The 23948-nt window shown below is 40.7% G+C and overlaps 1 protein-coding gene across 5 annotated transcripts in view; it reads right to left on the bottom strand.

The window, feature by feature from the left end:
• Positions 1 to 9450: 9450 nt before the first annotated feature.
• SNAP23 (synaptosome associated protein 23) overlaps positions 9451 to 23948 on the bottom strand; it is a 41869-nt gene continuing 27371 nt past the window's right edge. For all 5 annotated transcript variants that reach the window (XM_063652145.1, XM_054452103.2, XM_054452098.2 and 2 more), the window contains 3 exons: positions 14118 to 14276; positions 12709 to 12853; positions 9451 to 11110 (listed from right to left, as the gene is read on the bottom strand). In XM_063652145.1, coding sequence (XP_063508215.1) covers positions 11045 to 11110; positions 12709 to 12853; positions 14118 to 14276 — 370 coding nt within the window. In that variant the 3' untranslated portion in view covers positions 9451 to 11044. The remainder of the gene's footprint in view (positions 11111 to 12708; positions 12854 to 14117; positions 14277 to 23948) is intronic.

Here is a 23948-nt window from a genome sequence, read left to right as displayed (position 1 = left end):
CTTTGGCTGGAAGCAAGGTTAATCCTTTAAAGGAGGAGGACAGGAGAACTTTAACCTATAAATAGATTAGGAAGACATGTTTCATGCTCATGTTCAGATTGTATGAGTAGTGAAATGCCTTCATGTGACATAAACATTTTGTGATACTAGAACTATGCTTATTAAGAGAATCTGAGGTTGGGCGCGGTGGCTCATGCCTGTAATCCCAGCACTTTGGGAGGCTGAGGTGGGTGGATCACGAGGTCAGGAGTTCAAGACCAGCCTGACCAATGTGGTGATACCCCGTCTCTACTAAAAATACAAAAATTAGCTGGGTGTGGTGGCACGCGCCTGTAATCCCAGATACTCAGGAGGCTGAGGCAGGAGAATTGCTTGAAGCCGGAAGGCGGAGCTTGCAGTGAGGGTGCCATTGAACTCCAGCTTGGGCGACAGAGTGAGACTGCGTCTCAAAAAAAAAAAAAGAAAAGGGCCGGGCACCTTGGCTCACGCCTGTAATCCCAGCACTTTGGGAGGCCGAGGCGGGCAGATCACGAGGTCAGGAGATCGAGACCATCCTGGCTAACACGGTGAAACCCTGTCACTACTAAAAATAACAAAAAATTAGCCGGGCGTAGTGGCGGGTGCCTGTAGTCTCAGCTACACGGGAGGCTGAGGCAGGAGAATGGCATGAACCTGGGAGGCAGAGCTTGCAGTGAGCGGAGATCGCGCCACTGCACTCCAGCCTGGGCAACAGAGCCAGACTCCATCTCAAAAAAAAAAAAACGTATCTGAAGGTACAAAGGTAGAGGATTTCAGATTACCACTAACATGAACATTTAGAGAGCTATCATTTTGGTCATTTTCTGATTTTATCTTAGTCACAAAGCTATTACTAACTATATATCAACAGTTCTCAATAATGGTTAAACCTAGCTTATCCATTAAGTCAAGAGATCACACAAACCTACTATTTAACCTCTACGACAAAATCTTTCTGACGTAAATCTGGTCTAGGTGTACTCTTTTTCCCATATGTTACTTTCTTTTTTGAGACAGAATTTCATTCCAGGCTGGAGCACAGTGGCACTATCTTGGCTCACTGCAACCTCCACCTCCCAGGTTCAACTGATTCTCGTGCCTCATTCTCCTGAGTAATTGGGATTACAGGCATGCACCACCACACCCAGCTCATTTTTGTATTTTTAGTAGAGACAGGGTTTCACCGTGTTGGCCAGACTGGTCTTGAACTCCTGGCCCCAAGTGATCCACCCACCTCGGCCTCCCAAAGTGCTGGGATTACAGGTGGGAGCCAACACACCCAGCCTCCCATATGTCATTTTCTATTTCTCACTTTGAAAGGGGTACTAGTTTATCCATATCAGTTGAGGAGTTTTGTTTTTTCTAAATTTTAATGTTTAGTTTATTAATCTTATTGATCTACTGAACAATTAACATTTCTATAAGTGTTTTATCAGTACTTCTCATCTAATAAATCAGAACTTATACATTTTTTTTTTTTTTTTTTGAGACGGAGTCTCACTCCATCACCCAGGCTTGGAGTGCAGTGGTGCGATCTCGGCTCATTGCAACCTCTGCCTCCCAGGTTCAAGCAATTCTCCTGCCTCAGCCTCCTGAGTAGCTGGTACTACAGGCGCACACCACCACGCCCTGCTAATTTTTTGTATTTTTAGTAGAGATGGGATTTCACCATGTTGGCCAGGCTAGTCTCTAACTCTTGACCTCAGGTGATCCACCCACCTTGGTCTCCCAAAGGGCTGGGATTACAGGCGTGAGCCACCACGCCTGGCCAGAACTTATACATTTAACAGTTTAAATGTTCCCATTTAATTATTAATTGGAGTTTAATCCACACTCTTATCAGAATCCGCAACTACCACTCTTCACAACTTGGGCCTAGACTTATTGCCCTTTCTTCACTCTCATTTGCCTGCCCACCCATATTAGATTATTCTGTCTAAACCCACAGTGCAGTCTCCTCTGACTCCCTTTATACAGCTTGTCCCTCAGTGTCCATGGAGGATTGGTTTCAATACCTCCATGGATACCAAGTCCATGATGCTGAAGTCCCTTATACAAAATGACATAGTATCTTCCTGATACTTTAAATTATCTCTAGAATACTTATAATACCTAATATGCCTACACAGAACTTCATTTGCATAGATTCAACATAGTATTTGATGCATGCTAAATTAAGGTTTTGTTTTTTGGAATTTTGAGGCATTTTCCCCCTCAAATATTTCTGATCTGCAGTTGAATCCACAGATGTGGAACCCATGGATACTTAGGGCCAACTGTATTGTTCACTCAGTTGGGAATGCCCTTTTTTTTTTTGTCCAGAGGCTCACTCTGTTGCCCACGCTGGAGTACAATGGCGTGATCTTGGCTCACTGCAACCTCTGCCTCCCGGGTTCAAGTGATTCTCCTGCCTCAGCCTCCTGAGTAGCTGGGATTACAGGCAGGCGCCACCATACCTGGCTAATTTTTGTATTTTTAGTAGAGATGGGGTTTCACCATGTTGGTCAGGCTGGTCTCAAACTCCTGACCTCAGTTGATCCACCTGCCTTGGCCTCCCAAAATGCTGGGATTACAGGCGTGAGCTAACGTGCCCAGCCTGCCCTCTCTTAATTAATATACTCATTCTGTATGTCTAAGCCTCTTTCCTGCGTCTAAGCCGAATTAACTGCTCACCCATCTGTTACTATAGCACTTCTCACATTCTATATTTATCTTTCATGATAGACTAACTCTTTGAGGGCAAGGGCTATATACAGTAATATGCCCAAAGTTACAGCAAACAAGATTTAGATTTAAATATGAGCTAATCAAGTAGACTGGCTTGTGGTCTAAAGACCCAGATTTGAATTTGGCCACTAGTCCAAGTCACCTGATTTTTTTTTTTTCTTTTTTTTACGACAGATCTTGCTGTGTTGCCTGGGCTAGTCTTAAACTGGACTCAAGTGATCCTCCCATCTTGGCCTCCCAAAGTATTGAGATTACAGGCGTGAGCCACTGCCTGGCTTTTAAGTCACTTTTTTTTTTTGAGACAGAGGCTGTCTGTGTCACCCAGGTTGGAATGCAGTGGCACAATCTCGGCTCACTGCAACCTCCACCTCCTGAGTTCTAGCAATTCTCCCGCCTCAGCCTCCCGAGTGGCTGGGATTACAGGCGCCCACCACCACGCCCAGCTAATTTTTGTATTTTTAGTAAAGATGGGGTTTCACTATGTTAGCCAGGCTTATCTCAGACTCCTAGCCTCAGGTGATCCCCCTGCCTCGGCTTCCCATAGTGCTGGGATTACAGGTGTTAGCCCCCACACCCAGCCTATATATATTTTTTGAGACAGGGTCTTGCTCTATTGCCCAGGCTGAAGTGCAGTGGCATGATCACAGCTCACAGATGCCTTGATCTCCTGGGCTCAAGCTATCTCCTCCCACCTCAGCCTCTTGAGTAGCTGGAGCTACAGGTTATCTGCCACCACACTCAGCTAATTTTTAATTTTTTAGAGAGACGGGGTCTTCCTGTCCCCAGGCTGGCCCCAAACTCCTGGGCTCAAGCAATCCTGCCTTACCTCCCAAAGTGGTGGGATTACAGGTGTGAGCCACCACATCTGGCCCAAGTCACCCAAATTTTTTACAGCTTGGTTTGGAAGGCAATGTAGTATATTAAAATTATGGGCCCTGGAGTCAGAAAGATCCAGGTTTGAATACGGAGTCTGTCATTTATTAGCTTTATGAATTTGAGCAATTTCGTCTCACTTGTAAATATAGGGAATAGCTCCTACCTCTCAGGTATGTTGCAAAAAATTATATAAAACTTAGCATAGTGGCCATGACAGAGTAAGCACTCAGTAAATCATGCCATTTATCTCATCTATAAGGCATGAAAGTAGAATTTTACAAGTTGTACGGAAATAGAAGGCTTGGAGTGGACACTACATTAAAAGGATAAAAAAATGGAGCCAGGCAGAGGCAGGCATCTATAGTCGCAGCTATGCAGGAGGCCTGAGGCTGGAGGATCACTTGAACCTAGGAGTTTGAGGCCAGCCTGGGCAACAATATGAGATTGTGGCTCCAAAAAAATAATAAAAAATAGGCTGCTCTGCCTGTGGAGTAGCCATTCTTTTATTCCTTTACTTTTTTAATAAACTTGCTTTTACTTTATGGAAAAAATAAATTTTTAAATGACTAGATGAGAAACTTGAATATCAATCTGAGAAATAAAATCTGATTAGGAATGTAATTGGGATAACCTAAAGTTTTGGTAAGAGTGACCTAAAGAAAATAGCACTTAGATAAGCTACTTTCTTTTCCTTTCTCACTTTACTATTTTTTTTGATATATATTTGTTCATATTTATGGGGTACTTGTGATATTCTGAGATATGCATAGAATGTATAATGATCAAGTCAGGATATTTATGTTATTATCTCAAACATTTATCATTTGTTTGTGTGGGGAACATTTCAAATCTTCTAGCCATTTTGAAATTTACATTAAGTATAGTCACCCTACTGTGCTATCAAGCATTAAAACTTATTCCTTCTATCTAACTGTATGTTTGTATCTACCCATTAACCTACCTTCTTTCATCGCCCCACCCTGTACACCCCCTACCCAGCCTCTGGTAACTATCATTCTACTCTCTACCTCCATGAAATAAATTTTTTAGCTCACATGAGGAAGAACATGCAATATTTGACTTTCTGTGCCTGGATTATTTCACTTAACACAATGACCTCCAGTTCCTTGGATTCACCTCCAGTGTATTCATGTCACTGCAAACAATAGGATTTCATTCTTTTTATGGCTGAATAGTATTCCACTGTGTACATAAACATTTTCTTTATCCATTCATCTGTTGATGGACCCTTAGGTTGATTCCATTATCTTTGCTATCATGAATAGTGCTGCAATAACCATAGGAGTGCAGGTATCCCTTTAATATATTGATTTCCTTTCCTTTCAATAAATACCCAGTAGTATGATTGCTGGATAGTATGGTAATTCCATTTTTAGTTTTCTGAGAGGCCTCCATATTTGTTTTCCATAGTGGCTGCACTCATTCACATTGCCACCAAGTGGGAATGAGTTCCCTTTTCTCAGCATCCTTTCCAGCATTTTCTCGCTTTTGATAATAGCCATGATAACTGCAATGAGATCATCTCATTGTAGGTTTTATTTGCATTTCCATGATGATTAGCAATGTTGAGAATTTTTTCACATACCTCTTGGCCGTGTGTGTGTGTGTGTGAGAGAGAGACACAGAGAGAGAGAGATGGGATCTCACTATGCTGCCAGGCTAGTCCTGAACACCTGAGCCCAAGTGATCCTCCCGCCTCAGCCTCCCAAGTAGCTGGGAGTGTATGTCTTTAAAAAGCTAATTCTAAGTGCAACTGAGTACAGGATGTCTGGGCCATAGATGTTTAAGTTAAGGACAGACTCATAATCCACACATGAAATGGAAAGATTTAGAGTTGAAGTATAGAAACAAAAGATGAATTAAAACTGAAGGAAAAAAATAGGCATGGCTATAGGGGACACAGATCATTATGGTTATAAGACTGGAAACTTGAAGAGGGAGCTTAGTATTAAAAAACAAGCTCAGTGGGGAATACAATTTTTTACCTCTTTAGTTATAGGTCAGTATTATGCTCAAGGCCACACAACTAGAAGTAAATGAATGAACCAAAATTTGATCCCAGGTGGTCAGACTCCAGAGCTTGTGTTAACCATTTACTACCTTTCAAAAGTGAATCAAGTTTCCAGACAATGTTATGGGAGAAAATCAGAAAGGGCTTTAAGTGAACAGCCATTTCTAATGCATGATGGAGTCTAATTTCTATGGCCTCACCTCTCTTTTTTCTCTATAGCAGAAGCTGTGGGAAAGTTTCAACCTGGGTTCCATGGACGGGCTTTCAAGACGTCCATTTATGGACCTCACTTATGCATGATTCGCATTTGTGTGCCTGTTTGTCTGGGGAGAGGCTATGTTGTCTTTCATCAAATTCACAGAGATGCTTGACCAGAAAGAGGTCCCCTTTAGAGAGAATAGCAGCTATTGCTTATTAAGCTCTTACATTAGCCAGGAACTGTGAACTGTTCTAAGTGCTTTACCTGTGTTACCACTCTATGCAATACAATGCTATGTAGGAATTATAGGCATACCTCATTTTACTGCACTCCATTAAGTTTTTTCACAAATAGACAGTTTGTGGCAACCCTACATCGAGCAAGTCTATCAGTGCCATCTTTCCAACAGCATGTGCTCACTTCATCTGTCTCACATTTTGAAAATTCTCACAATATTTCAAACTTTTTCATTATTATGATATGTGTTATGGTGATCTATGATCACTGATGGTACTATTTTAACTCTTTTGGGATGCCACAAACCATGCCAATATAAGATGGCAAACTTTTTTGACAGGGTCTCGCTCTGTCACCCGTGCTGGAGTGTAGTGGCGCAATCATGGCTCGCTGCAGCCTCAACCCCCTAGGCTCGAGCGATCATCCCATCTCAGCCTCCTGAGTAGCTGGGACTACAGATATGCACCACCACACCTGGCTAATTTTAAAATTTTTTTGTAGAAACGCTCTCGTCTTCTTGCCCAAGCCATAAGATGGCAGACTTAATTGATAAATGTGTGTTCTGACTGCTCCAACAACTAGCCATTCCTTATCACTCTCCTCTCCTTGGGCCTCCCTAATCTGAGACAGAATATTGAAATTAGGCCAATATATAGCCCTGCAATGGCCTTTAAGTTCAAGTGAAAAGAAGAGTCATAGCCAGGCACGTTGGCTCACACCTGTAATCCCTGCACTTTGGGAGGCCGAGGCGGGCGGATCACCTGAGGTCAGGAGTTCGAACCAGCCTCCCCAACATGGCAAAACCCTGTCTCTACTAAAAATACAAAAACTAGCCAGACATGGTGGCACACAACTGCAATCCTAGCTACTCAGGAGACAGAGGTTGCAGTGAGCTGAGATCTGCAGTGAGCTGAGATTGTACTCCAGCCTCGACGACAGAGCAAGACTCTGCCTCAAAAAAAAAAAAAAAAAGGCCAAGACAGGCTAAAGGCTAGGCCTCTTATGCCAGTTAACCAAGTGGTGAATGCAAAGAAGTTCTTGAAGGAAGTTAAAAGTGCTACTCCAGTAAACACAAGGCCCTAACTCCCTTCAATGCTATAAAGGCTGAGAGGTGAGGAAGCTGCAGAAGAAAAGTTGGAAGTTAGCCGAGGTTGGTTCATGAGGTTTAAGGGAAGAAGCTGTATCTGTTAACATAAAAGTGTAAGATAAAGCAGCAAGTGCTGATGGAGAAGCTGCAGCAAGTTATCCAGATAATTGATGATGGTGGTTACAGTAAACAATAGATTTTTCAATGTAGATGACACTGCCTTCTACTGGAAAATGACACCGTTTAGGACTCCCATAGCTAGAGAGAAGTCAATGCCTAGCTTGTTTCAAAAGACAGGCTGACTGTCTTGTTAGAGGCTAATAGAGCTGGTGACTTCAAGCTGAAGGCACTGCTCATTTACCATTTTGAAAATATAGAGGCCTTAAGAATCATGCTAAGTCTACTCTACCTGTGCTCTATAAATGGAACAATGAAACCTGGATGATAACACATCTGTTTACAGCATGATTTACTGAATATTTTAAACCCACTGTTGAGAAGTACTGCTCAGAAAAAAAGTATTCTTTTCAAAATCTTACTGCTTATTGATAGTGAGCATCAGAGCATATGGTCACCCAAGAGCTCTGATGAAGATGTACAAGATTAATATTGTGTTGTTTTCATGCTTGCTAACATATCCATTCTACAGCCCTTGGATCAAAGAGTCATTTCAGCTTTCAAGTCTTATTGCTTAAGAAATAAATTTCATAAAGGTATAGCTGCCGTAGTGATTCCTCTCATGGATATGGGCAAAGTAAACTGAAAACCCTCTGGAAAGGATGCCATTAAGGACATTCATGATTCATGAAAGGAGGTCAAGATACCAACATTAACAGGGGTTTGGAAGAAGTTGATTCCAACCCTCATGGATGACTGGGCGTTTCAAGACTTCAGTGGAGGAGGCCGGGTGTGGTGGCTCACGCCTGTAACCCCAGCACTTTCGGAGGCTGAGGCGGGTGGATCACAAGGTCAGGAGTTTGAGACCAGCCTGACCAATGTGGTGAAACCCTGTCTCTACTAAAAATACAAAAATTAGCTGGGCACGGTGGTGTCTGCCGGTAATACCAGCTACTCAGGAAGCTGAGGCAGGAGAATCGCTTGAACCCAAGAGGTGGAGGTTGCAGTGAGCCCAGATCACGCCACTGCACTCCAGCCTGGACGACAGAGCGAGACTTCATCTCAAAAAAACAAAACAAAACAAACAAAAAAGAGACTTCAGTAGAGGAATTACAGGCACATGCCACCACACCCAGCTAACTGTATTTTTAGTAGAGATGTGGTTTCACCATGTTGGCCAGGCTGGTCTCAAACTCCTGACCTCAAGTGATCCATCCGCCTTGGCCTTCCAAAGTGCTAGGATTATAGGCGTGAGCCACCACGCCTGGCCCATGGTAAAGTATTTTTAATTAAGGTATATACATTGCTTTTTAAAGACATAATGCTATTGCACATTTAATAGACTACAGAATAGTGTAAACAGAACTTTTATATGCATTGAGAAACCAAAAATTCATGTGTCTCACTTTATTGCAATACTAGCTTTATGGTAGTGGTCTAGAACTGAACCCTAAGTATCTGAGGTATGCTTATATTAATCTGCATTTACAGACAAATTAAGGGACAGAAATGACCTTACAGTCACTTCAGCTAGAGTGAAAATTCAGAAAATGCCTCAGCCCATGCTTCTAACCAATTATACTGTGAGTGTAGCATGCTGGTATTCTCAGAACTATTTCCTTTATCCAGAACAGTGCCGAAATTTTTTTTTAAGTAAATGGTTTTAGGAAAGGCATTTAGATAAAGCACAATCCTCCGTTTTACACCTTCTTACTTTACATATTTACCATCACCTGCCAAACCACTCATTTTGACAAGGAGCATTTCTATTACAGAGGGTGTAGTTGCATCTCACTTTATTTAAATATTTTCCTCTTTAGCCTTTGAAAGCTCCCACCTTAACTGTATCTTCTCCAGTGAGTTGTAGTTCTCACACAGAACCATTACCCTTCCAGTCACTAGTGTATTTAAGCTCAAGTGAGTAAGACTAGTAATGATTAAAATGAACCTCACAACAAATTTTAGCAAGGTAAGTTTAAGTCCTATCAATATCTTCAATAAATACTGGAAAGATGCTAAAGGCAGCTTCCTGTTGTAGTGTTTCTTGATGTATGGATCTTTGCTTTATTAATTTGTTAAATGAGAGCTGATGAAACTATTTTCCCCCAAATAACAGTCATAGAAACATGTTACCTATTTGAAAGAACAATACCATTAGTTAGTTAAAAAATTTAATTGTAAGGATCAAGCAGTGGTTATTGGTGAAACCAATACACACTGACAGCTTTGAAGTGTTCAGATGCTAATTTTAAAATAAATGTGACAAATACCAATCAGATTTTCGTAACACTTTTCAGGATCCACATCAACTTGATTATGGACATAGTTCAATACACAAGGGTAAGAGAAAGACAGTGTGTAATCACCAATAATTAAACCAGAGGCATAATTTTTTCAAATAATTTTTAGTAACAGAATAAATTCTAACTTTTTAAAGTCTAAAGCTACATAAAGCTCAAAGCAATCTATTTTTTTACCTGAGGTCAAAATGACTTTCCTTTTTCCTAACTAAACATAATTCTTAGCATTGAGGTAAATCTGAATTTATGTGGTATACTTTGTCAAACTTTTCCAAAAAATTTTAAGCCCTGCTTTAGAGAGAAATTCTCATGTTACACATATATATTTACATATTTTTTCTTCAAAGACTAATGACAATGTATGAGGTTAATAGGCCTGTAATGAAACCATGATACTACTAATAATATGAAATAAAAAGCCACTCATTTATACAAAGTGTTCCTGAATGGTGCAATAAGAAATGGGATCACAGATTTATGTACATATATGAATCACTAAGAGTTCAGAAATTAAGCTCACTTTAAGAAAACTCGGCCGGGCACGGTGGCTCACGCCTGTAATCCCAGTACTTTGGGAGGCCAAGGTGGGTGGATCACGAGGTCAGGAGTTCAAGACCAGCCTGACATGGTGAAACCCTGTCTCTACTAAAAATACAAAAATTAGCCAAGCATGGTGGTGCATGCCTGTAATCCCAGCTACTCAGGAGGCAAGGCAGGAGAATCGCTTGAACCAGGGAGGCGGAGGTTGCAGTGAGCCCAGATCGCGCCATTGCACTCTAGCCTGGACAACAGAGCGAGACTCTGACTCCAAAAAAAAAAAAAAAAAAAAAGAAAGAAAGAAAGAAAACTCATTCTACTTTTCTCTTTGGAGCAGAGGTTGCAAAACTGTGATGCCTATCAAAAACATTGTGTATAAAAGCTCCAAAACCAAGCATTAGCCTAAATTGGCTATAACTGCAATTTAAATCAAAAACTATATCCAACTAGATCTTCGCTGTGGCTATGCAACTTTTTGCTTTGTGGCCTGAAGGTTTTTACTGAGGTAACAACCTCTTATCTCTTGTCCCACCCTCTACCACAAAAGCAAAAATAAACAACAACAAACACCTCTACAGCTTCCTTCTTCATGGCTGTCTTTGGCAATGCTTCCAAATCTTGAAAGCAAAAGAACCTGCTCAAGTATATGAGGAGGATGAAAACACTATACATGACATATGAAAACCAATCTAAGGGTATGAATTGAGAAAGAAAATACTAGAAGGAAGGCAGAGCAGCAGTCGGCCCTCAACAGAAAACAAAAAAGGAGGAGGGCTGTGACTGCTCTGGCCCTTCTTCCATATTATCTCCCAATTAGAAGAGCGTGGAACTGAAAATTTAAACTCTGAAAAGGTAATAACTTTCAAGGAGGAGCTACGGAAGTGAATAAATGATAAAGAAGAACAGCAGTAGCTTTAGCTGTCAATAAGTTTCTTTGCTCTGGCATTGGCAATATCAATACGATCTTTGTTGGTGTCGGCCTGAAAAACAAGAAAGATATCAGCTTTGCAAGGTAAGTAACTCTAACAAAAATTAAACTTTTTACACTTGGAGTAACTGACACACTGAGAAAATCCAAGAAACCACGTGAAGTTACATTACAAAACTCATGTTGGGCAAGAAGTAACAGAATATGAAATTCATTTGGAAAACCCCTGGTATATAAACATGACAAAGGTGTAACATATAAGACCTTGCCAATATTTCATAAATTCTATAACACATTTTTTCATAGTTTAACATGCCTGAAACTGGGATGCATCCTGTAATCAATGGCATTTTTTGATGCAATGAAATATGAAAGAGTGCTCTTCTCTGTTAAAGATCTGGACCTTGTGTGAGTCCTCTGAACTGAATCATAGAATGTCATCTGGATTCAGACACCCTAAGTCTAACCTGGAGAGACTGAAATAACCTTTCCAAAGATCTTTGGAACGAATCTATTACCATCCTCACCAACATCTGAATTAAAATGACAGGTAAATGTAGCCTAAACCCAGACTGCAGCATTTAAAGCATCTTGTGAACCACTGTTTTAATTAAATCCATCAAAAGTGATTTAACAGAGACCCAAGCTTAAAAACTCACCCTAAACTTTAAAGTTCACTGAGATTTTAATCACGTATGGCTTTCTTTTTTTTCTTTCTTTTTGAGACAGGGTCTCACTCTGTTGCCCAGGATGGAATGCAATGGTGCAATCACAGCTCACTACAGCCTTCAACTCCTACACTCAAGCAGTCCTTCTGCCTCAGCCTCCCGAGTAACTGGGACAACAGGCACATGCCACCATGCCTGGTCAATTTTTAAATTTTTTTAGTAGAGTCGAGGTCTTGCTCTGGTCTCAAACTCCTGAGCTCAAGCAATCCTGCCTCCGCCTCTCAAAGTGTTGAGATTACAGGCGTGAGCTACCATGGCTGGCCAAGGTATGACTTTACATGTGACACATCAAAATACTGAAAACAATTTCACTTTCACTATCTTTATATCATGTAAAGTTAAGGGGGAAAAAAAAAATCACAACTTTCTTTCACTCACATGACTATTTCGTGTGTCCACTCCATAAGAACTATTCTGCAGAACAGATTTTCACCTACGGACTCTTTCATGAGAAGAGGATTCAGGAACTTAATTTATTTTTAGTTAACAAAATAGGCTGATGTAGGAGGAATGCTTTAGCCTAGGAGGTAGGCTGCAGTGAGCTGTGATTGTACCACTGCACTACCCTAGGCAACAGAGCAAGACCCCATTCTCAATTAAAAAATTAGTTAACAAAATAAAACTTACTCATTTGGGAGAGAAAAAAACACACTCAAAAGCTAAAGTAGACACTAAGCTTCATGTGTGAAGGTTTAAGTAAAACTACTACATTCCAAAACTCTGGTTTCAGAATGCACCAACTGCCATGACGGGGAGGACTTGGCTCTTGTTTTATGTGTTAGAACCACCACCTCATCAGAACTAAGACCTATGAGGACAGGAGCTTATTCTACCGTGTCCCCCACAGTATCTAGCACAGATGTCTATTACTGATACACTGAACTGGGTGTCTCATTTTCTTGTGGCAATAAAAAGCTTTTACCTTGTCTGTGATTCGTTTTATTTGTGGATTTTGAGCATCAATCTCATTGCCTATGTTCAGGGCCATGTCTTTTAGATTTCCCAGGATACTGCCCACTTGAGTCAGGTTCTCTTCCATTTCATCTTCTCTGGCATCATTAGTTATGCTATCACAAGAAGACAGTTAATTCCATAGGTTTTGTTGAATTTAAATAAAGTCTGGATTTACTTTTCACAAAAATAAGTAACCAAAATGACTCTCAGCAAGTATAAGATCCAAAGGAATATAGGTTACCATTCTTAGGAAACATTCCATAATAAAAACTGGAAGACTCATCAAAGAGAGCAGTGTCTTAAAGCCATGTAAGAAAAGAAAGAAACAACTGTAAAACAGTGTTTCTCAAAGCGTAATTCCCAGCATCACCTGGGAAGCTGTTAGACATGAGAACATGCTAATTCTCATACTGCACTCCAGACCTACTCAATCAGAAACTTTTAAGTGCATCCCAGAAACCTACAGTTTAATAGCCCCTCAAGTGGTTCTAATGCACAGTTAAGTCTATCTAAAGAAACACCGCCCTAAAAGAGAGGTTGGAAAACTATGGCCCGAGGACCAAATCTGGCCACCATCTGATTTTGTAAATCAAGTGTTATTCAAACACAGCTGTGCTCATTTGTTTACATATTGTTTATGCCCTGCTTTAACCCTACAACAGAGTTGAGTAATTGCAAGGGACTGTATGGCCTGAAAAGTCTGAAATATTACTCTCTGGCTCATTACAGATCTTTTTATAGGAATCTAGCTGACCCTTGTTCTAGATGACACATTTTAAAACATATTTTTTTCTATATATAAAAGTAAAATATGTCTAGTTCAATAATTTGGAAAGTACAGAAAAGTATAAAGAAAAGTTAATTCCATCACCCAAGGTCAACCACCACAGTCAACATTTTGTCTGTCCAGGTGTGGTAGCTTATACCTGTAATCCCAGCACTTTGGGAGGCCGAGGCAGGTGGATCACCTGAGGTCAGGAGTCCAAGACCAGCCTGGTCAACAGGGTGAAACCCTGTCTCTACTAAAAATACAAAAATTAGCTGGGCGTGGTGGCACACGCCTGTAGTCCCAGCTACTCGGGAGGCTGAGGCAGGAGAATAACTTGAACCTGGGAGGCGGAGGTTGCAGTGAGCTGAGATCGCGCCACTGCACTCCAGCCTGGGCAACACAACAAGACTCTGTCTCAAAACAAAACAACAAACAAACAAAAAAAACCCACATTTTGTCAGTGGGCAGATTTTTAAATGCATTTTAAAAATGGAATAAATAAAATTTTTATTTGTTTTATTAGTTAGGGGTCATGTACTGCTAAACTCATCTCCTAAGTGAACCACTCATTAAGAAAGGTACAGGAGTATCAAGAGGAGTTGGCATACCGTTTAATGTATCCACCACTGGCTGCTCCTGTCGTTGGTTGCTGAGGCTGACCATTTGTCACCAGGCCTGGCTGTTTAGATACTACATTGCAAGGTGAGTTTTCTCCACCATCTCCCCATGTTGTCTTATAAGCCTTGCCAGACTCAAAGTTCTTTGTTCTATGTAAGAGTCAGGAGTGTAGGGAGATACCAAAAAAAAAGAAGAAGGAGAGTTCTAATTATTAGTGCCTGTTACCTTGAGGATGACACTAATAACTCTAGTAGAAAAGCTGCATACAGCTAAGTCTAGATGATCTATACTATGCTCCATGGCAATATGGAATAGGAAATAGATGAATTATGTAAACCCACTGACACTAAAAAAAAATTTTAAAAAGGTCCAAATACTACTTCTACCAAATCTTCATTAGGCTGTTAGCAAGTAGCAAAAGGCAACTATTTGATTTTTCAGGTTCCCTTAGCCTCTGGCACTATCGTTTTGCTTTTCTCTTCCTAGTGTATCCAGCACTATCTAGAAAAGAGGTTAATGCACATTACTTAAAAAAAGATCCCTTAGAAAAGGTGTTCAGGGATACCTTAAGAGGTTCCTTGAAGGCATCTCAGAGGTTGACAAGGGATGACAGACTAAGAAGACTGATGCTGGGTGCAGTGGCTCATGCCTGTACTCCCAGCAATTTGGGAAGCCAAGGCGGGCGGATCGCTTGAGCTCAGGAGTTTAAGATCAGCCAGGCCAACACGGCAAAAACCCATCTCTCAAACTCCTGACCTCAAGTGATCCATCCACCTCGGCCTCCCAAAGTGCTGGGACTACAGGCTCGTGAGCCACTGCTCCCTGCCTCAAAATGCCATCTCTATAAAAAAATACAAACATTAGCTGGGTGTGGTGGCACACGCCTGCGGTCCCAACTACTTGAGAGGCTGAGGTGGGAGGACTGCTTGAGCCCAGAAGGTTGAGGCTGCAGTGAGCCATGATAGTGCCACTGCACTCCAGCCTGGGTGACAGAGTGAGACCTAATCTTAAAAAAATAAATAAATAAATAAAATTTTAAAATAAGAAGACTGAATTTGAACCAGCGTAGTTCCAGCTAATCAGTTTTTATTAGAATTTTCCATGAAATTTTAAACAATGGTTTCTTACAAACAAACCAGCCATCAGGAAAGAAAGGCATCAATAATTTCCAAATTGGACAATCAGCAGACAAATAACTACCTTGACCACACAAGCGGTTATTCATAAATCCTGTAGTGTAGGAGTTTTTCATTTAAGAGTTTCCTCTTAAAAAAAACGATCAAGGCCGGGCACAGTAGCTCACACCGGTAATCCCAGCACTTTGGGTGGGTGGATCACCTGAGGTCAGGAGTTCAAGACCAGCCTGGGCAACATGGTGAAACCCCATCTCTACTAAAAATACAAAAATTAGCTGGGTGTGGCAGCACGTGCCTATAATCCCAGCTACTGGGGAGGCTGACGCAGGAGAATCGCTTGAACCCAGGAGGCGGAGGTTGCAGTGAGCCGAGATCACACCACTGCACTCCAGCCTGGGCGACAGAGCGAGACACTCCATCTCAAAAAAAAAAATCATAAGTCTAAGTGTCTTAAAAAGAAAGAAAAAGTGGCTATCACAGGAAAAAAAAAAATGGCTGTTACGGAAAAGTGACACAAAACTTTTCTTGATTATTTGGCTAAAGTCAAGCTTTCATTCAATTTTAGTTTTCACTTTTCTATAAACAAAAACGAAATAGTATGTTGCTCAAACATTGGTCTCTGATTTATTCTACATTTTACATTAATAAGGAAGTTTTAAAATTGCAAAAATTAAAAAGGTAGGGAAGAGATTTTATGAAAAAAGTGACTTCTTTCTTAATAGGCATGTGAGGATTCATTTTCGGCAAACCTAGAATTGAATCTTAGACTTTATCATTAATATTACAGAAAGGATACTACTACTTTTTTTTTGTGAGAGGCATTGCAAAGGCAAATTTATGAACAGTGAAGAGCTAGTTCTCCAAGTGTGTTTCATGGTACCACTTTAAGTTATCATAATTATGTTTCTATGCTATTTTTATTAATTAACCCATTTATTTATTAAGAAGCCATGTTAAATTTTTCTTGGAACAAGGTAGGATATACATTTTTAAAATAAATATTCACATGTATTCTTTGTTAATAATAAGAAAGGTCCCAGGCAAAATTCTAGAGCAGAGTAAGTGCTAGTAAATAAAACAAAAGCAATATATTAGTTTATCAGAAAGTTAATAACCACAAATATTAACAGAAGTAATAGAAGTGAGGCTTTTATTAGAATTTCGGATTGTGGAACAGGTGCAAGAGAGAGGGTTGAAATTCCAAAGTAACTAATGAGATACTATGTTTCTGACAGCACAAAAAGAGGAGTGGACTGGGACATGACCTTGGGTTCTGGTCTATTAAGGGATATATATGCATTCCAACCTCCTTCCCAACATTAAGAGGCAATATTTGAAAAAAGTCTTTACACTTATGAGAATTCTTCTCTCCACAATTAGATATAAGGGCATAAAATGCAAATGAATTGTTTAAAAATGATCATGTGAATGATTTTTAATTTAAGCATAGTCTATAAACAAAGAATCAGATTGGTTATCCAACTCTGCTGTCTTTAAAATGACTGGATCTTGGCCAGGTGCGGTGGTTCACACCTGTAATGCCAGCACTTTGGGAGGCCGAGGCACGCAGATTATGAAGTCAGGAGTTCGAGACCAGCCTGGCCAACATGGTGAAACCCTGTCTCTACTAAAAATACAAAAATTAGCTGGGTGTGGTGGCGCTCGAATGCAGTCCCTGCAACTCAGGAGGCAGAGGCAGAAGAATCGCTTGAACCTGGGAGGTGGAGGTTGCAGTGAGCCCAGATCGTGCCGCTGCACTGCAGCCTTGGTGACAGAGTGAGACTCTATCTCGAAAAAAAAAAAAAAAAAAAAAAAGACTGTATCTTTGAAGATGTTCTTTCTGTACCAAGGGGAAAAGACATAAAAAGCTGACTTTGAAATTTTTTTTTTTTTTTTTTTTTTTTTTTTTTTTTTGAGACGGAGTCTCGCTCTGTTGCCCAGGCTGGAGTGCAGTGGCACGATCTCGGCTCACTGCAAGCTCCGCATCCCAGGTTCACGCCATTCTCCTGCCTCAGCCTCCTGAATAGCTGGGACTATAGGCGCCCGCCACCACGCCCGGCTAATTTTTTGTATTTTTTGGAGATGGGGTTTCACCGTGTTAGCCAGGATGGTCTCGATCTCCTGACCTCGTGATCCACCCACCTCGGCCTCCCAAAGTGCTGGGATTACAGGAGTGAGCCACCGCGCTGCGCCTGGCTGACTTTGAATTTTTTTACAGCTTTGCATTGTGTTGGCATGTTTACCTTCAAATGGGATGGGAAAAAAAACTACTTGTTTTTCTTGCAGTTATAGTATGTTCTGCATGTTTATGAAGAGGTGGTGTGACAGTTCAGTGTGTCTCATTCAGCACGTCCACTCTAGGTAATGCCTTTTGGTTGCTCAAGATCCTGTCACTTCCTATCACCCTGGAGTTTCCTCCACCAAGTTGGAACCTGTTTTTAAGGCATTGTCAGATAGCTGCTTATCTAAGTTAATAAAATTAAAAAGTTCACAAATATAAATATGTTTTTAAACTAATTTACTTTCCTTCCAAAGGGTCTTAGATGCTTTAAAGGTAATACCTTCCAAACTTGACAGAGTATCAGAGCGACCTCAGCAGTCCCCAACCTTTTTGGCACTGGAGAACCAGTTTCATGGAAGACTATTTTTCCATGAATGGGGACCAGGGGATGCTTTGGGGATGAAATTGTTCCACCTCAGATCATCAGGCATTAGTTAGATTCTCATAAGGAACGTACAACTAGATCCCTCACATGCACAGTTCACAATAGGGCTCTTGCTCTTGTGAGAATGTAATGCCACTGCTGATCTGAGAGGAGGCAGAGCTCAGGCAATAATGCTCACCTCCTGCTATGAGGACCAGTTTCTGTTAACAGGCCATGGACCAATAGTGGTCCATGGCTGGGGGCGTTGAGGGCCCCTGCTGTAGAACACATAGATAGTAGGTTGCACTCTGAAGATTCTACTCCAATACACATGGGGTAAAGCCTGGGAATCGTTTGTTGTTGCTTTACATAAGGTCAGTGGGACATTTAGCGATCTAGGAGGAGTACTTTAGATTACTCTGGTAGTCTATTATAGACTCTAGTAGTCTATATATTGGAACACTAAATAATTAATCTGGAAGAAGCAAAGGGACATGTCAGGATTAAAACAAAACAAAACAAAAAGCCAGTCGCGGTGGCTCACACCTGTAATCCCAGCACTTTGGGAGGCCGAGGTGGGTGGATCATGAGGTCAGGAGTTCAAGACCAGCCTGGCCAAGATAGTGAAACCCCGTCTCTACTAAAAATACAAAAAATTAGCCAGGCGCAGTGGCAGGCGCCTGTAATCCTAGCTACTTGGGAGGCTGAGGCAGGAGAATCACTTGAACTCGGAAGGCGGAGGTTGCAGTGAGCCGAGATCATGCCTGAGCGAAAGAGTGAGACTCTGTCTAAAAACAAACAAACAAACAAAAAACAAAAAACAAAAAAGTAACAGCATTTGGAGTAAAATAACTAAATCCCAATCCTAGGCATGTCATTCAGAAGCTACAGAATCTTAAGCAAACTTCAATTTCAGAGCATCCCTTTCTTTGTACATAAAGCTAGGATAATAACAATACTTAATGTTTAGCAGAGCTGTAAAATGTTCTGTTGATAACAGACATAAAACTGCTTTGTAAATCACTGGATAAATATTTTTATTCATTGGCTTCAACTTCAACCTGACCCTTAGTCAACAGTTCATGCCTGTAAGTGCACGGATTACCAACTGGCATGTTTACTTTTTGGTCCATTACCATTTCTTAGCTTTGAGATCTACAGGTAGATGAATGTAGTTGGAATATCGTGACATGAAAGATTACTAGGACCAGGTTGTTTTAGTCTACAGTAAGAAAGAATAGTTCTAATCTGTGACAGGACTCTTGAAAATAAAATGTACAGCCCCTCTGGGAAGAAATTAGTCTTCATGATAAAATGCCTAAGTAAATTTGTGGTAAATTTTAATGAAGTTCAGAACTCCACCTAGAAACTTAGATTTACAACTGACTGTTAGTTTTGAGTGGTCTAATAGTCTTTAACTGGAACTTTTTTTTTTTCCACTTAAATGTCTCATTCAAAAATGGCAAGTTTTCGGGTGTGTGGCTCACGCCTGTAATTTCAGCATTTTGGGAGGCCAAGGCGGGTGAATTACTTGAGGTCGGGAGTTCAAGACCAGCCTGACCAACATGGTGAAACCCCTTCTGTACTAAAAATACAAAAAATTAGCCGAGTGTGGTGGCGCACGCTTGTAATCCCAGCTACTCGCGAGGCTGAGGCAGGAGAATCGCTTGAACCCAGGAGGAGGAGGTTGCAGTGAGCTGAGACTGAGCCACTGTACTCCAGCCTGGGGGACACAGCAAGACTCTGTCTCAAAAAAAAAAAAAAAAAAAAAGCAAGTTTTAAGTAAGAATCTGAAATATCCCTTAGTCAATTCAGGAAGCTGCTATCAAGCATAAAACTGTAAATATCAAGGTATAAGCACAAAAACAATAATTTCTTTTTTAGTTTTGGTTGCATCAATATTAGTTTTAACTGAATTAAAAATAGCAAAAATAAAACTAAATATTAGCTGTGACTATTTCACATCAAGGAGAAAAGGGACCAAATAAATATTAACTAATAATAAAGAGTGAATGTGAGTGTGTGTGTGCTTTGGATGGTCAAACTACGGAAAGAAGAAAAAAGGAAGGAAGGAAACAAAGGGTAGAAATCAAATACTTAATTTTTTAACATTTAATCATGTTCATAATTCTCATAAAGATTTAAACTTAAGAAAAGAGTCAGACACAATAATAAACAGTAAGCTGATCTCCCATGAAAAATTAAGATTAGTTAGTTCTGTATTAATTCAACATGAAATCACAGCAAGTTAACACATGATGTAACAGGAATTATAGAATAGTTTATAACATATGTAGAGGGGAAACCCTTATTTAAGGAAAGAAGATACCAGATATGGTAGCATTTAAAATTTCATATCCCACCTTGTTCCAAATAGGATTTGAGATGACTAGACTGGCAATTGATTCCTTAATTTGGCAGTGGCCTAAATCATGGGTAATCCAAATCATTAGAAGCAAAACTTTAATAAGAAGAGATCATGACTCAAGAACCAGAAAAAAGTAGGGAAACTTAATGGAAGACAGGATGCTAAAATCAAAGTCTATGAAGACAGAGAAGCATTTAGCATGACTTCCCTTACCTTTTATCAGAACTAGACTGCAGCAGCTGTCTCAAAGATCAACCTATTTTAAATTTCTTAAGAAACTCTAGGAGTATTGTTATTTTGGTAATCTTAAATGTTATTTAGCAAAAACTTAGTTATCAGAGACACTTGTCAAAGGATGGTATTATAAATTAAGGTCCTTTTGTCAAGTCCATCTTTTGTGAGATAGCACCCATCAAGAACAAATTCACTTTACACTACACACCACCACACAGGTTTAGAGACAGTTTTCACCATTCATAAAATCCATGCACATGCACAGAAAAGCCATTTGAAGCATCACCTTTAGATAGCAGGTTAGCAGCCCAAACTGCGCCACAAGACTGCATCTTAAAGTTCCCTTTGATCAGTTACTGAGCTCGGCTTCTGATGTTAAATCTTCATTTTTAGTAAGCAGATTAGAAAGGAAGAGATTAGGTGAGAGAATGAAATGCAGAAAATAGTAAATGCCAGTCAAACAGAACAGAAGCAGGTTTAAAGTTTTAAAAACATAATGCATTCAATTTCCTGCCTGGTTTCATAGAAACAACCAACATCTGAGAATCTAGATAAAAAGAAAAATAAGAAAACTATTTAAACCAGAGCACATTTCATTTTTCCTCAGAATTTTCGGTGATGATATTCTTTCCTAAAATTAGACAATATGAGAGAAGGCAAAAACCAATGGACTGCTTTGAGACTCCTTCCTCTTAGTGATTAAGATTTCTCTTAATTACTTCTATTATGTATTTTATTTTCTTATATATTTTCATTGTAATTTTAAAAAATCTTTTTACACGTCAAACTCTCCCACCAGCCAACAAGTTTCTCAAGGACACTCAAATCAACAAGTGTTTATCAAGTAACTACTGTATATCCGATACTATGTGAGGTATAAAAAATAATGTCATGATAAATAAAACAGGCAGGGCCAGAGGTATGCCTTACTCATATTTGTGTCTCCAGTGAGCAGGATGGAAGAAGCACTAAACTACTGAATGAAATATAATTCAATATTCATTTTAATTAGTCAGAGCTGAATTTTTACATCTCAGTATGACTTAAGATCGGAATAGCAGAAAACCCATAGTGCCAATTTGGAACTTCTCTAGTAAGTGGTCCAGAAATGCCAATTTGTCTTCAAACTCTGTGCCATTGTTAGACTTTATAAAACAGGCAAGTTAAGACAGAAGAATACCTTATCTAAGAATGTTTAAGGCCAGGCGCGGTGGCTCACGCCTGTAATCCCAACACTTTGGGAGGCCAAGGCGGGCAGATCACGAAGTCAGGAGATTGAGACCATCCTGGCTAACACGGTGAAACCCCGTCTCTACTAAAAATACAAAAAATTAGCCGGGCGTGGTGGTGGGCGCCTGTAGTCCCAGCTACCCGGGAGGCTGAGGCAGGAGAATGGCGTGAACCCAGGAAGCGGAGCTTGCAGTGAGCCGAGATCACGCCACTGCACTCCAGCCTGGGCGACAGAGCGAGACTCCATCTCAAAAAAATAAAAATAAAAAAAAAAGAATGTTTAAACTGGGACATCAAGCAGTTTACTATTCTGAGACTTCCCATTTTAAATCTGTCTCCTTTCAAATTCTTGTTAATTAGAATTACAATTTATCAATTACTGCCTAAAATATGAGATTTTAAAAAAGGATTTGTGGGCTGGGCACGGTGGCTCACTCCTGTAATCCCAGCACTTTCGGAGGCCAAGGTGGGTGGATCACGTGGTCAGGAGTTCCAGACCAGCCTGACTAACATGGTGAAACCTCAGCTCTACTAAAAATACAAAAATTAGCCAGGCGTGGTGGTGCACACCTGTAATCCCAGCTACTCCAGAGGCTGAGGCAGGAGAATCGCTTGAACCTGGGAGGCGGGGGTTGCAGTGAGCTGAGATCATGCCACTGTACTCCAGCCTGGTGATACAGCAAGACTCCGTCTCAAAAAAAAAAAAAAAAAAAGCAAGGGTTCTGCCTGGTTTTGAATCCAGCTCTTCCACTACATAGTGTAGCCTGGATGTAAAATTATAATAATAAAGAACATCTATCTCATATTAAGGCTACTGTTTAAGGATTAAATTAACATGTTCAGAATAGTACCTTAAATTAATGCACAGGCCCACAGCTGTTACCCCAATCCATTGGGGGCAAGATGTTTTGGACAGTACCACATAATTAAATACATTAGTATTTCTGTAGTGACGTTGGGCGTGGTGGCTCATTTCTGTAATACCAACACTTTGGAAGGCCAATGTGGGAGGATTGCTTGAGCTTAGGAGTTTGAGACCAGCCTGAGCAACATAGTGAGACCTCATCTCTACAAAAACTTTTTAAAGTCCAGGTGTGGTGGCTCATGCCGGTAACCCCAGCACGTTGGGAGGCCAAGGTGGGTGGATCACTTGAGGTCAGGAGTTCAAGACCACCCTGGCCAACATGGCAAAACCCCGTCTCTACTAAAAATACAATAGTTAGCAAGGTGTTGGTGCATGCCTCTAATCCCAGCTACTTGGGTGGTTGAGGCATGAGAATCGATTGAACCCAGGAAGCGAAGGTAGCAGTGAGCTGAGATTGCACCACTGCACTCCATTCTGGGCGACAACATAAAACTCTGTCTCAAAAAAAAAAAAAAAAAAGAAAAGAAAAGAAACAGGGTCAGGCATGGTGGCTCATGCTTGTAATCCCAGCACTTTGGGAGGCCGAGGCAGGTGGATCACCTGAGGTCAGGAGTTCAAGACCAGCCTGGCCAACATGGTGAAACCCCGTCTCTATTAAAAATACAAAAATTAGCTGGGCGTGGTGGCAGGCACCAGTAATCCCAGCTATTTAGGAGGCTGAGGCAGGAGAATTGGTTGAACCTAGGAGGCAGAGGTTGCAGTGAACTGAGATTGCATCACTGTACTCTAGCCTGGGCAACAGAGTGAGACTCTGTCTCAAAAGAGAAAAAAAAAAAAAGAAGAAACAAAAGTTTTTAAAAACAAACCAGGCATGGTGACATGCACCTGTAGTCCCAGCTACTCATGAGGCTGAGGTGGGGGGATCACTTGAACCTAGGAGGTCGAGGCTGCAGTGAGCCAAGATCATACCACTGTACTCCAACCTGGGTGACAGAGTGAGACCCTGACTCAAAAAGAGTATTTCTGTAGTGAAACCAATTAATATTTACAGCAAGTAATAAAGACTAAACATAGCTTCAGTTCAGGTTACATTTTATACCCTAATGAGTTGTGGCACCATTACAGCAAAAATAAAACAAAACTTTAGCTTTCAGAGTTTTTTAGATTTCTGAATGGCCAGCAGGGCTTAATGGCTCATGCCTGCAATCCCAGCACTTCTGGAGGCCAAGGTGGGTAGACTGCCTGAGTCCAAGGGTTCGAGACCAGCCTGGCCAACATGGTGAAACCTTGTCTCTACAAAAGATACAAAATTAGCTGGGTATGGTGGCATGTGCCTGTAATAC

This window comes from Pongo pygmaeus, chromosome 16 (assembly GCF_028885625.2).
Source record: "Pongo pygmaeus isolate AG05252 chromosome 16, NHGRI_mPonPyg2-v2.0_pri, whole genome shotgun sequence".
Taxonomy (NCBI): domain Eukaryota; kingdom Metazoa; phylum Chordata; class Mammalia; order Primates; family Hominidae; genus Pongo; species Pongo pygmaeus.
This window is presented reverse-complemented; position numbering and strand designations above follow the sequence as displayed.